The sequence below is a fragment of the Planococcus citri genome, chromosome 3 (assembly GCF_950023065.1).
Source record: "Planococcus citri chromosome 3, ihPlaCitr1.1, whole genome shotgun sequence".
NCBI lineage: Eukaryota > Metazoa > Arthropoda > Insecta > Hemiptera > Pseudococcidae > Planococcus > Planococcus citri.
In genome coordinates, this window is record NC_088679.1 from 38,797,625 (window position 1) to 38,812,512 (window position 14,888).

The 14,888-nt window shown below is 33.6% G+C and overlaps 1 protein-coding gene across 2 annotated transcripts in view; it reads left to right on the forward strand.

The window, feature by feature from the left end:
- LOC135841663 (homeobox protein caupolican-like) overlaps positions 1–14,888 on the forward strand; it is an 83,107-nt gene that overhangs the window by 55,994 nt on the left and 12,225 nt on the right. For both annotated transcript variants that reach the window (XM_065358758.1, XM_065358759.1), the window contains exon 4: positions 9,593–9,930. In XM_065358758.1, coding sequence (XP_065214830.1) covers positions 9,593–9,930 — 338 coding nt within the window. The remainder of the gene's footprint in view (positions 1–9,592; positions 9,931–14,888) is intronic.

Consider the following 14,888-nt stretch of genomic DNA (forward strand, 5'->3'; position numbering starts at 1 on the left):
AAAATTCCATATAAAAAAACCAATGCGCGAAGGTTTCAGACTTCTATACAGACATTTCCGTTCCTCTCTTTCTTTCTTTTTCCATAATAACATTCCAGCTCATACATAATTATTACATTGTAGGTAATCTTATACATTACGCTGTCATAATTAAAAGAGAATAAGTGACTACCAAGTTGGAAATTTTACTCATGTTCCACGAATTAGGAAAGCGCAGAATGAAAGAAAGTCGAGGGGTTCTTATAATTGAACTATTTATGGCCATATTTGGCACCGAAAGCTTTTCTAATTTATTGTAACTGCTGAAAGATTTATCAACCGAAAGGATTCTTTCAAATCAGCATGCTTCGGGTGTTAGTGTGCGGTATTTTATTATAGATATAGTAGGCTGCTGGAGTAATTATTTTTATTTAGTTTTATTCCGTGAGTGCTGCGTGCGTATTTTTTTTTGGGGGGGGGAGTCTCAAAAGAGATTTTGGTGAGAATTTGGAATTCAGGTGAATTTATACGATGTGTTATGGTATTTCTTGAAAATTTATTAGTCTAAAGCCAAATGCTTAGTTGTGAGTTATGGAATAATCGGAAGTGAATTGTAATTTTTCGCTGAGACTATTATCTTCTATAATGGGCAGTTGAGCTGAAATAAAAATACTTCCTACTTTTCCTTATTAGAATGGACTTTGACTATTTTGAAAACTCTCAACTTTGAACTTGGGTCTTTTTTGAGAAGAGTTGGCACTGAATCAAGAGTCGTCAGCTCTTTTCCAAAACTACAATTTCTTTCGCAACAAAGTAGGCATCTTTCAGTTTTTTTTTGTATCAAGTACCTACCTACTTTAGTACCTAGGTACAATCCTTTTATTAAAAATATACACACAATTAAATTAAGGTTGAGAATGTCAAATTCAGAATTTTTTCCTGCCATGATTGATATTATTGTGATACCTAGCTTATGTTTTTGATTTTGAACAAGTTATACGTCACTCTTATGAATAACATAGGTAAGTAGCCAATTAGATAGGTAAGGGCTCATTTCAATTTTTTTTGTTTTAGTTCCAAATAAACAATTGATCTGAAATCAGATTAAAAAATTTTTGGATTGAAATTTTTCATTGATTTTTGAAAAATTATCTTTTGTGGTCGGTAATTGAATAGTTATTCCTCGACTTAATTTTTGGTGGAGGGAGGGGGGCAGAATGACATTTTATCAGAGACTGTTTATCTTTTGAGCATTCTCAAATCAACATGGATGGATTCAAAAAAAATTGCTTCAACTGAAAAAAGAAAAAAACACAATAACGCTACCTCCTCCTATGAAAAAATCATTTTATTTGATCAATTGTAGAAATCTTCAAAATATGCACTTCATCTTCGATGCTAATAAGAAATGCCATTTTGTAAAATTCCTATCTCAGTTGGAAAATAAAAGAGTCAATTTTTTGACGGGTTATTTTCTGAATTCAAAGCTGCTTATAGGTACTTCATTTCATCGTCATCAGTCATTCTCACAATTAATTTTTCATCTCGCAAATTTTATAACAAATACAGCCTATACCTTCTCGTTCCTTTCGAAGCTGAAAATTTGAGCACATTATTCTAAAATCACGCCTATGTATCGCGTGAAATTTCAGTTTTAATTTTTAATTACTCGTCTTTTCGTACCTAATTCTGAAACAAAACTAGACGGAAGCTTTCACAGCTGATTACTTCGTTCGTTTGTTGTAAAAGCTACTTAGTTTCCAACTGTCATAATCGTATTTTTTGACAGGTGGTAAACTGTCGTAAAATAACTGTTGGTAATTTCTTTTCAGAGGAAAATCCCCCGGGCTGTAAGACGCATGTGCACTGCCAAGTGCACACATGTAGTTTTACCTGCCTACTCTATGACGAAAAATGAACCTCAATTCAACGTAAAAAAAATTTTGGTTGAAAAAAATGTATAAGAAAGAAGACAGTATACCGAGGTACCTACATATTCTTTCACCAGCAATTTATCGGTTGGAAGAAAAATCAGCATTGATAAGATCTAAACGTCGTATACAAATTATATTTGTTTTAGGCGCTAAACCCCCGTGGAAGGATTTTATTTTAGAATTTATATTTATACATATAAGCATGTTGAAAACGTGCAAGGAAATTCATTAGAAAAAAAAGAGACTTGGAAGTTCATATAATTTTTGGTAATTTGTTAGTTCGAGGCGAGCATCGGTAATGCATAAAAAAAGACACACCTAAACAGGTTCTAAAGGAATTTAGTAGGTGGTTGAAATGATACCAGTTCGGCGTTTGATCGAACCTGGCATCATGTTCGAACGGTGTCATTATACGAAATTATAAATCGGTACTGTATTGAATTAAATGACGCAAATTTTCATCATTACATCGGTAGCATAATTTACGACACCGATTACCGCGATGATAAATTCAATAGCAATAAGTCATTCTCATTGTGATAAAATATTAGATACCCCTGAATCATTTTAAATTACCTGCGTTTATCACGATGCTTCCGTTGTTACGAAAAATAAAAGGAGAAAAAAAATAAATCGAAATAACTACACCTTATTATTTTTAAATTCAAATTTTCGTACTTTAGGCCAGCCATGAGCCAACCTTCTCTACAGCTGATAATTGCTGGTTTAATGTACAATTGACATTGGCCTATCATTATCTGACGAAAAATACCCTCTTTTAAAAAAAGAATCGCCACACCGGTAGGCTCTCGCACGGAAAATTACAACGATAAAAACATTTCATTATAGCATGATTTTTGGCCCGTGTGCGTTTTTTTTCTTTGGTAAATTGTGAGTAATTATCACTCGATAATGGAGTTGAATTAAATCGAGTGCAACTTCTATGCAATGTTTTAATATAACTACTTAGGTACTCTTTTTTTTTCTTCTTCTTCTTCCTATGTATACTAATTGAAGAAGCAGAGAACTCGCATTTATTCGTTTGGAATGAATTACACGTATTATGTGAAGTGTTTGCGTTTTCACATTTTACTTCAATGGAAACTTGCTTCCTGAGGAGTTGATGTATCAGTACGATATCTTTTCAAATAGAGTATAATTGTATGGGTATATATTTTTACATGTACCTGTGGGTATTTTGTGTTGAATTAATGACACGAATATGAAGAGTATCGCTGGATATATTTTTAGATGCCTCGATGTGATTTGATTTAGAATTAGATTAAATCTAACAAGGGAACTTTTTAAGTGTTCCCAAAAAAAATCAGTGGCCCGAAAAAAAATTAAGGGTGCCAGACGGTTTAAATATTCCAAAATGGCTCAAAAATTGATGAAAAAATTTTGTTGACTGGTTGCTAGAAACGTTTAAATTGGTGGATTTGAACATTGGCAATAAGTTTAATTTTATTTATGAGCCCTTCTTAAAAAAAAAAACAAAAAAAACAACCACATCACCAAAAATTTTTAATTGTTCAGTTAAAAAAATAAATAAAGGTTTTTAGAATAAGGGTCTGATTTTTTCAAAATGGTCCAAAAACGATCTCCTATTTGATCAAACTCCTGGATTTTTGATTTTGTTTCGAAAAATTTGGCTCCCATTAAATAAATTTTTTCTCATTCACCAATGAACTTACAACCAGCTCACGAAGATTGAGCTGAAAGGTCCACTGAAAGAGCATCGTGAATCATCCAGACCTCACAAGCAGATTTTGAGCTGCCGAAGTAGGTTTTTTGATTTTTGACGAATTTTTGAAAATGGCAGAATCAAAAAGAGTAAAAATATACCTAGAGATAAAAATCTGAAAATTGGTTGATACTCTAAAGTCGATCCTCCAAATCGATTTTTGCCAATTTCGAGACGATCTGGAGCCTCCAGTATAAAAGTTGACTCTCTTCTCCAGCAATTTTAAATTTTTCCAAGAGGCGTTTTAATCAACTTCGGCAGTTGAAACTGTAATCCTGACGTGAGTTCGACATTCCAAAATGATTAGGTAGAGCAGGTGAATGAATCGTACCTAAATCCGAAGTGACCGCGGTTACAAAGTGTAGATAGGTATTATTTTTAAGAGTTGAAAAACTTTTAAAAATTCTAAAAAAGTCAATTTATGCGACAAATCATACAAATCTACGCCCTGAAATCGACCCCCTCCTAAGTGGGTCCCTATGATTCCCAGAATGTTACCAAAATAAAAGATTTACGGAATTTCGTTGAATTAGGTAACATTCTAGTAAAATAAAATTAAGGCCAATGTACTCGTACGTTACTAAGCCTCAGGCACCTTGCGAGATTTACTAACACGTAAATATGTCAAAACACTACCCTGATGAAAAAAAACAGAAAATATCAAAAACTAAGTATCTTTTCAACACTCGTCCGTGGCTTTTACTTTTCAATTCTTCTATTTAATTTTTTCAAAAGATGTTTTTCGTTGTTTTTGTTTCCTTCTTATTGTTTCGCAGAGAAGTTGCGAGTGAAATCGCACAGGGCTCGGATTAGAGTGACTTGGCGGTCTCTTTTTCACTTTTTTTTCCAACTCGCTGATCTTTTTTGGATTGACGTTTTTATCGTTTTATTGCTCTCGACAGATACAAGCACCGTAAATTGTATAAATATAAAAGAAGATTTTTTTCTCCTTTCTTTTTGTACATAAAAAGAGGGCATTTTTTTCTTCGTCTGATTTTTATTACCTACTCTATCGAGACAACTGAGTGTTGTGTTTCGAGTGTAGATTTTTTTTCGTATATTGTCGACTTCCTATATCGGATTTTAACGATTTTATAATCATTTTTAATCACATAGATTATATTGAAATTGCATTTTGTGTGTGGATAGTTGCGGGTTAACTCGATCGAAATTTACATGCGGTTTAAATATTATAGTTCAATTATCGTGACAAGAATACGTATAAGAGAAGCCATTTTCGAGTTTAACAACGGTTATTACTTACCATATACATTGGGTATAGATATTCGGATGCAATTTAAATCCAGCTGCGATGGCCAACAGCAATGAAATCAACCATTCGATCGATAACGCTGACGTTTGACCTATTAGCAGTTTTTGTATCAGATAAAAAAAATTATTATAGCAGATGCAGATGTTTGTAATTAAGTGATGAAATTGTTGTAGAGCGTTTTGCCAATTGCCATCCTATACGAGGATCATTTTTATAGATCAGTCTCAGCATGTCGGCGTAGCATTTTTTTTCTCTCCATGACATGAAATCATTCGAAACCAAAAATATTGTATGTAGGTAGCGGAGTATAGCTGAGCAAGTGAGCAATCAGTCTCTATATGTATAGGTACTTCATAATACAGGATGTAGGTAAATTTAGAATTTAGGAATTTTTCCCACACATCGATGGCTAAATTAGAATGTTTTGGTCATCGGTATGACACGCGCAGATATTTCTAACACGAGGCGATATTATTTAGAAAAAAAATCTCATTCTAACGAAAAATAATAATTAGAATGTAAAGTATCGCATGTAAAACAGTAATATTATTATCAGATACGGTATTTTACTCGGCAGCGGGCACGTTGGGGATAATTTACAACCATCTATTCCCATGCAGCAAAACGACCGGTCGATACATTTTATTCGGGAATAATTCTTCTTTTAACAGTAGTTGTAAAATCTTAGCATCGCTACAGCAGCGTTGTTGTTGTTGTTGTTGCTGGTTGCTGCTACGTGGAAAATCAAACATTTAACAACTGTAGGGATAATTTATCGTTCTAGGAGATATTCTCTAATCAGAATTTGGCGCCACTGACATCTCTTAATTAGGTTTTTGAAGAAGTTCAACACAGTAGTGGATATCTTTTTACTTTACCCTGTCAGTAAACCGGGCTACTTTTGCTACCGGGTATCGTAGCGTGAAAAGATATCTTACGAGCATAATTTATACCATCAGATGGGTAAGACAAGGGGTTTCAAGATGCGGACATTTATCATAGGCGTGTCACGATTCGGCAATAGATTACGGAATCCAGCCGCGCCACTTTAACCATTGCTGCTGCTTGTTGATGTTCTTCTTGAAAGCAAAACAAACCATATTATACCAAGCTTGTGTTTTCCAATAGTAATGGCTATCGTATTAAAATGTACAACTAGACTATAATATACACAAATGAATCGAAACGCGCGCGTCTTGTTCGCCAAACGCGGCTCGATTAATTCGAAATACCTTTATATACGAGGTACCTACCTAGGTATATATTCGTCTCTAGATACGCAGAAGAAATTTAAACCATTAAACCCGCAGTGATGTCTTTGGGCTGTTTATTTTTATTCTTTCGATATATTATCTCTCAATCGCCTCTTTACCTAAAGTGTCGAGAGGTCATTTATTTCGTGTAGTTAATTTATCTACTTATCGTTAGTTCGACGTACGAATTAAGATTTATAACGTTCGACTTAATTTTTTTTTCTCCTTTCAACCGAATTATGCTACTACTGTGATTTGACAGCTTCCTTTGCTATATTCTGTGTATTATTTACAGCTGTGCACATATTTCAATGGCTCACTTGTCAGCCAGCGTATGTCATCGGGTGTTTAGTTTTCTGCTTTCGCAATAGTCTTACAGTGCCCTTTCTAGGTTCACACTGTTTATTCACCCTGAAGCGGTTTGATTTTTTTCAATTTATTTTTGCTGAGTTCAATATACCTAAATGTGCAAATACCTACATTCTAACAAATTGTTGGAAGATTGTTTTAATTGAATGTGGCTGGAGTATTGTTTTCAATCTTCGCAACTACACGAAATTTCAAAAAAATTCAATTTTTTTTATTTGGAAAAAGTCATTTTTTTGATAGGATAGAAATGTTAGAAGATTTTGATCAAGTTTCGGGGAGGTTATAATTTTGAGATGGAAGTCATTTAGAAAATTTTTTAGCGTCAGAAGAGTCTGAGGAAAAATACAAACCTCAAAGATGACGAATCGAATTTTTCAAAAAAAAAAAAAATGTAATTCGTGCCCAACGAGCAGTGGGAAAAATGGTCCAGTCTCAGAACAGGCTGAGTAAGGGTTGAAAACATCCTTGATACTCATTGTCACTGGCCCCATTTTTTTCTTTTTTGTTTCTCAGATGTAGAACATCATGCTATTGAGAAAAAATGCAATCAAAATGAACCTACCATTTTTACAAAAAAAAAAAAAAAATACATACAAATATTTAGAATATCTTGAAAAAAAAGGAAAATTTTCTTCAATTTTTAATATGAATAGGTAAGTACATGTGTTTTTTGGAGAGACTGTCTAACATTTTTGAACCGTCACACGTGATGCTAACCCACATCATGTTCATTTTTGAAAGGTAACAACATTTTTTAAAACTTGGGAAAAAAATATGACTAATTTTCAAAATTAGATGAGCAAACCTACCTGATTGTACAAAATTTTGCCTGAGTTGTGTGTCCTTGGAAAAATGCCATTAGTTCTCAATACGCCGGACTCAGAAATTTTAAAAAAAATAACCTTCGCAGCTAATGCATCAAAATTAATATGTAGATGAATTACTGGTCACTTTACGTCTCAATTTCATCATTTCTGTTGTGAAGTTGAAGTTGTTGATAAGATAAAATAAATTGATGTTAATTTCAATTATACAGGGTGTCCAAGAAGTGTGAAACACCGTACTAAAAATTGGAGGATACAATCGAGCTTCACTTGAAAAAAATGCTGATGAACATGTTGCATACCTACAAAATAAAGGGAGCTGACTGTTTGGAGAAAATTAAATTTAAATGAAATAAAAAGTGATATTTTTCAATGATTTGAAAAATGAATCGTGCGACGAAAAGTGAACAAATTTTGCTAAGACATTTTTTGTCAGCTTTTTCTTAAAATTTTGGACCAACATTTTTTGAATTCAAGTTTTGCGCAAAATATTGCCTCGCATATTAAAATTCATTTTTTTTTTTTTGAGAAACTATCCCTACGATTTTCTTTTTGGAATCTATTCCTAACTCTTTTATTTCACAATAAAGGGGAAAACTCATCCAGTAAAATTTACACATTTCCCTTCCCCATACACACCAAAAATCATTTTCTATTTTTCTGTTGAAGCATCATATTTTCTCGTTTCAATTCCTTCAATTTTCAAAATTGGGATATAATCATCCAAGGTTTTTTAGGGCATTCAGTTACATTCATCTAAATTTTCAATTCGACCAATCATTTTCCGGACAACTTGTATATAAATTGGAATCGCAGAAAGAGCACAAAAAAATAATTTGATTAGCTCTGTGCAGAAAACTACTGTGAAAAACATAAAAACTTATTCTTACGAGTACATTTAAAAAAATTTAAAAAAATTAATCATCGTGGAACGTTTTCCCGGTAGACAGTTCAATCTTTCTAGGACTGAGGGTGAGGGGGTGATCTCAAAATGTATTTTGCCTAAAGATCATGATTTATTTAAATTAGAGGAACATTTTGTGAGCAATAAACAGCCTTTGAGTGGGATTAAGTAATGATACCTACAGTCAGTATAAATGAAACTCCCTATCAATTTATTCCTTCCTATGATCCTTGGGTAGCTTCGATATCGAGTGAGAAAAAAATATTAGAGAAAAAAGCCAGTTTTTGTGCATACTCGATCATATAAGTCATGGATGAATAACGAATTATGGTAACACCATCCGAGTCAAATATTTCTTCTTTTTTTCCCCTTTAAATCACCAAAACGATACCTATACGTGAAAAAAAACCAACGAAAAACAAGTTTAACCTAACACCATAGCTGCTACGTCCATCGAAACCGAATCACGCATGGTATTTTAAAATCGATGAAGATCTGATTACTTTATTAACCGCGACGATATCACATCTCAACACGTTAGTACCTACAAATTGACGACACCTCGGATACCTATCTATAAAGTGATCAGATCTCTATAGAAATCTTGTAACACTGGGCATATTACATATAGCCTATATTGTAATTGAATAAGAGATAGAGGTTCCCATTCGTATTATGCCCAATAGGCAAAAATTTCCAAAACAGTCGACACACAGGTGGAAATTTTACGCCTACAATCTTGGGTAGGTATTTTTTTGTCTCCCTTTAAAATATATGTGTATGTGGAAGGTTTACTGTATACGTTTACTGAATATATACCAATGTTGCAACCGAGAGAGACCAGACTGGATGTTATCTCTCGTTAACTCGATAAATATCTCCGGATGGACGCGGACGGCAGTTTTCGAATCCGTGGTCTTTCCGTATTTATAAATTATTGTTTTGTCGTGTTTGTTTTAACAGTGCTAACAGTTGGTGGTGGTTTATGGAAAAGGCCAAATAAGAAATAACTGCGAGATTTCTATGAAATTTTTCTCCTCTCTCTCTGTGCTGAGCAATACATAAACGACTCTTGACACAAATACATTCTGATAATTTACCGCGTTTATAATGAAGCCATTTATCAGTGTTAATGTAGTGGGCATAGTAGGACTGTATCATACAATCATACAAATATATATAGTGTACACTGTGAACTGATGCATACTATAGTATAGCGATGGCCACTTGGTGCGCCTTTTTTCACAGATTTTTCTCCACATAATACGACAAACTATGTAACGTGTGTTTTTTTTCTTCTTCTTCTTCGCAGATACGGTACCAGTTACGATTTAGCAGCCCGTAGAAAAAATGCTACCAGGGAATCGACAGCTACGCTTAAAGCTTGGTTAAACGAGCATAAGAAAAATCCCTATCCTACCAAAGGAGAGAAAATAATGCTAGCCATAATTACTAAGATGACCTTAACGCAAGTTTCAACTTGGTTTGCAAATGCTAGAAGAAGACTGAAAAAAGAAAATAAAATGACGTGGGAGCCGAAAAATAAAACCGAAGATGATGACGATGCCATGCTGTCAGATTGTGACGATAAAGACAAAGACGACGGATCCGTTGAAGATGATAGAATCAAAGATAATCGATTAAATAATGGTAATTATCGTAGCATAATTTGTTTTCTTATTTTTATTAGTAGGTACCTAGTTTCACTATAGGATATTCGGTATCGAAATTTTAACAACCATTTGTTATATATTCGATTGATTTTGTTTTTATGATCGATCGATCAATCTTATCCCCCTCCCCTCCCCCCAAAAAAATCGAAAAAGGTTTCCATTTATTGCAAATACCTATATAGTTATTATCAGGAAATTTGATAATCATTTTGAAGAAATTTTCAAAAATAATAAATTTTTTCCAGACAAATGAGTTTGAAGTGAAATTATATTTTCAAAATTAATGGGAAGGTCTACCTTTTGACTTTGTTAGTTCGTAATTTCTTCTTTCAGCTTTTTAATGAAATCATGAAATCGATGATGGACTTCTCCAACACCTTACCTCATTTCAAGGCACGTAATTTCTTCCCCCTCGAACAAAATTTTAATCGAAAAAAAATAGCTTTTGGTAAAAAATTGTCCAAAAATTATGAATAAAATACGTAGGTACCTATACAATGACAAACCTATGAAGGTGGGAAAATAAAGAAACCAATGAACGGAAAAATCGTAGTTGGTGGTCGAAATTTTTTTCAGTAGGGCTTAGGTAGGTAATTTTTGTTCAGTATGCTCTTTCTCCTCCACGACAATACATACATTGCAATTGTTCTCAATTTCCTCGATTTTCACACAAAATTTTTGAATATTCAGGTGATCATGCAAGACGTCATTCAAATCCCAAAAACAAAAATTATCTATTTTTTTGTAAGAAACATTCTTATTTTTTCCTTCCTTGTGATTTTAAAATGAGCAATGAGTGGCTCGGCGTATGGTCAAAAAGAGCAAGAAGGAGATTTCATCTTCACCCAAATGAATGAAAATTTTATTAAGAAATTAAAAATAAGACTTTTTTGCTTTTTGAATCATTTTTTTTTCTCGACGAGCCGCAAGCTTATCTTCAAAATTCAGCCTCATGAAGTAAACGTGGAATATGAAATATTTTTTGAAGATTGTGGCAAACGTTGACTTATCTCTCAAGCCTAAAAATTTCATATTTTTTATGATTCTGTATTTTTTCAAAATTTCCAAAATTTCATCAAGAATCCAAAAATTGATTTCGGCTGTAGAAATTATGAACATGGAGTATTTTTGAATAATTTTTTTCAAAATACATACTTATATGCGAAGGCACCATCCATTTTAAAACTGGAACTAATCAGATGTCCTGTTCTTCTTCTTTGAGATGAGGAAAATTTAAGACTCATTTTCAATCAATTAGGCAATAGGATGGGATATTTTTTAATTTTAAATAGCCTCAATAAGACGTAGAAAAAATGTCAAATTTTGAAGTCAATACCTACTTAAATTTTTCTTCGAACTTTTTTAAATTTTCTAAACTTTGAGCTCTTGTCCAGAGGAAGAGGGTTTGAAATTCATCCAAAAAATTTACCTCTTCCAACGCGTCTTGTTGAGGTCGATTGGCCGACACTTTTTGCAAGGTACCATCTTTCGAAAAAATTTGGAGATACTTAGGTACTTCAAAGCTATAACTATTCAAACTTGAAATTAAAAAAAAATATTCCTCGCACTTATTTGAACCTTCAAATTGAATGTGAATGTAAAACGATTTTTTTTCAAGTACAGAAAAGTAGGTGCAATTTTTCAATTGTGAATTTTTCAAAATTCAAAGGCACACCCCCATGTCATTTTTTGAGATTTTTGATCAAGTTGGGTTGGAAAGTTGAAATTTGTTTTAATATCCTACTTTTGACCTCCCAAATCAATTAGTGTCGTGATTTAGAAGATTACTTTTTTTCAAAAAATATTTGAAGAAGGGCTCAAATAAAATTCAGCCCCCCCCCCGGACTAACAATTCTGGTTGAGGCATTATTTTTCAAAGTATGTATTTGTATATGTACTTTATTGCCAGCTTTTAATTAGACAACTTTGAGCCACTTGAACTATTTTTGGACCTTGCATATTCGTCTCATTTTTTCACCAATTAATACCTAATTATTTTTACGATGCAATCGGGTTGTTGAAATTTCTATACGGACTACAGTTGCGCATATTTTATTTAAACCTGCACTTGGTAGATATTTCTATTTACGTAGATAGATAATTAACTATACCTAAGCTATAGATAAATTTGAACAATTTCGCATTTGAAGTTTGTTTATCGCATTAAAAATTAGCTGTAGCACGTCAAAAGGCCGAGTTAACTTATCAGTCTAACCTATTTGTTAGTTTAAATTAGATACAAGTGTGTATAGCGATAAGGCATTTAGGTTGAAGAAATCGATGATACATAAAATTTAAGAACCGTAATAGGCACACTTCATCATCGGTAATAAATCAACGTTATAGTTATAGGCATTATCTGGTAATTATCAAACGTTTTAATACTTTTAATCAATCGTGAGAGGAATCACGGTTGATTAACTTTGTTGGTAATATTGATAAAAATACAATATCAGAATCGATAGATATTTTCTATTAACAGATTCGTATAAGTATACGAGTCTGCTGGCGAAAAAAAAAACATACTTACACTTGTACGTGTGAAATTTCACGTGTGTAAGTGTCCTAAAATCAAGATAAATAATACTCGGGACTCGTGTCGTACTCGTATGTATATCGTAGATAAACAGGCATAGGGAGTAAAATATCTAATTTAGATCTGTTTAGTAGTACTAAAAAGAAATGAATAAATAAAGAGCCGTAAACGAGGATGATTTTTACGGTAATAAAGTGTCGTCGGATGGCGGAAAACGAGAAAATTCCCACGTGTAAATTACGCCCTTCTGTTTGGCGTTTAGATAAACAATTAAAATCTAACTCGGATTGAATTAAGCACTTTCGATTTCTCCCTTCTGATATTCATTATTTAAAGGCTCTGCGGGCATCGTCGTTTTTACTCGACGAGCCACAGCACGGCAGCCAATTCGCCACGGGGAAAGATATAGCCTATTTCGAGTCGATGCAGGAGTAAGCGAGATGGAGTGCAAACAGCTCACACACACACACACACACACACACACACAGACAGCGAGTGAGAGGACGAGAAAAGTACGTGATGAATATCGGAGGCGACTGAAAATTCGCCGCGATTCGAGTCTCCGAGGGTCGCAAACTGCGCACAGGGAGAGAGTATCAACTCCATAAGGCGCGTCAGTGATATCAGGAAGGGTGTTACATTTCGTAAGTGAACTTTGGGGTCCAGAATGATTTCATTAAGAGCTATCGAATGGCTTTCCGATGGTAATTTCAAAAAGAGGGAGATTGTGTCATTATTAACTTTAACGCGTAGCCCTTCAAATCCACAAGTGGCAGAACTTTCTACGTGATAAAATGCTTCTTATACGACTGACTATACATTATACACCGCCGCGCCGAGTTGCAATTTTATCAACCCCAGCAATCATATTCACCCTCTTAACTGTATCATTTAGCTTCTTGCTTTCTTCATCGTCGCCTATATAAACAATTAATAGCCGAGAAAAAGACCTATACAGTCTATTGTTTTTTTCCTCTCACACACACGAATACCATATACTCCCTGTCTCTCGCTCTTGCACCTTCATCTGTCTACTTCTCTCCACCCCTCCTCTTTCTTTAACCGGTATTTATTTACTATATCGAAATCTTATATAAACACAGGTACCAGTTTTAATTACGTTATTCGATACTTTATATATGATTTTTCTCTTGTCTTACATAGTGTTCTCGTCTATATCGAAATCTTTTCCATCTCCATCTTATTTTTGTTGATATAGTGTAACAGCTCAAAGTATGTAACACGTTAACACTTTCAAGTCGTATCACTACCCTATCCCTATATACACTCGAATATGTTCCTTTCTTTATTTTTTTTTCTCTTCTCGATCACCGTTCAGAATATTTAATAAGATTACATCCAGATTCGTTCTCTTATTCTCAATTGGTTTACACTCTGTGGTAAACGTACCGCCATAAATTCTGTTCACGTTCTCATCGTATCATTCGTTCGTCGTTTGTATTTATTTACTCGAGCTTGGGATGTATTGTATTTTCAACGTAAAGTACACGATTTTCGTACACTGATTTGAGTTTGGTAAAACATTTGCCAAAATTTATGTAGAAATGATAGAATCATTTTCCAAACAAAAAAAAAACAAAAAATACAGGATTTTGAAAAGTAAAAGAAAAAATCCCAAAACTGTTTTCAAATTAGGGAAATCTTTCATCATTTTTTCGAAAGAAGGATTGAAAAAAATGATTTCCCAAAAATAAACTGAAGGAATTTTTGCACTAGAAGGGAGACTCAGGGTGCAAAATAGACGTCATCTCAAACAAAATTCTAATCGCTTTGAAGATTTCTAATTTTTTACGTTAATTTTTCATGTGTTTATGAATATTTTATGAACCCTTTTCCAATTTAATTTCTTTCAACATTTTTAAGCCCTTTCTTTCACCCAACGAGAATTACAAGCACTCTTAATTCATCTGCCTTGTGCCTATTTTATGGCGCAATCAAACGAACTCCAATTTCAAAATTTTCGGTCATTTTGGTTGCATAAGCTCAGGGAAAAATTATTGGATCTCCGAACATTTCCTCAATCTATTTGTAATTAGATCTGTCCAAGTCAATTTTCATCATTTTCAATAGGTAGGTAATTAGGTATGCACTATTTAGTTACTTTTTTGCAAAAAAAAAAAAAAACACCTCGAGCCTTCTTTTTTTGGGGGGGGGGGGACGATAAGAAGTGAGGGTGCTCAAAAATTTATCTACACTTCGATATTCAAACACAAAGATATTGAGGTCTTGCTTCCATTCTCTTAAGATTCCTTTGAAGGTTTTGAGTGAAGATTTTCCTACCTTGAGTTCGCTTGTCCTCTTTTCATTTTTCATTTTTGAGGGTAAATAATACCAGGAAAATGCTCGAAGGAGATTTTTGAGGTATGAAGTATAATACA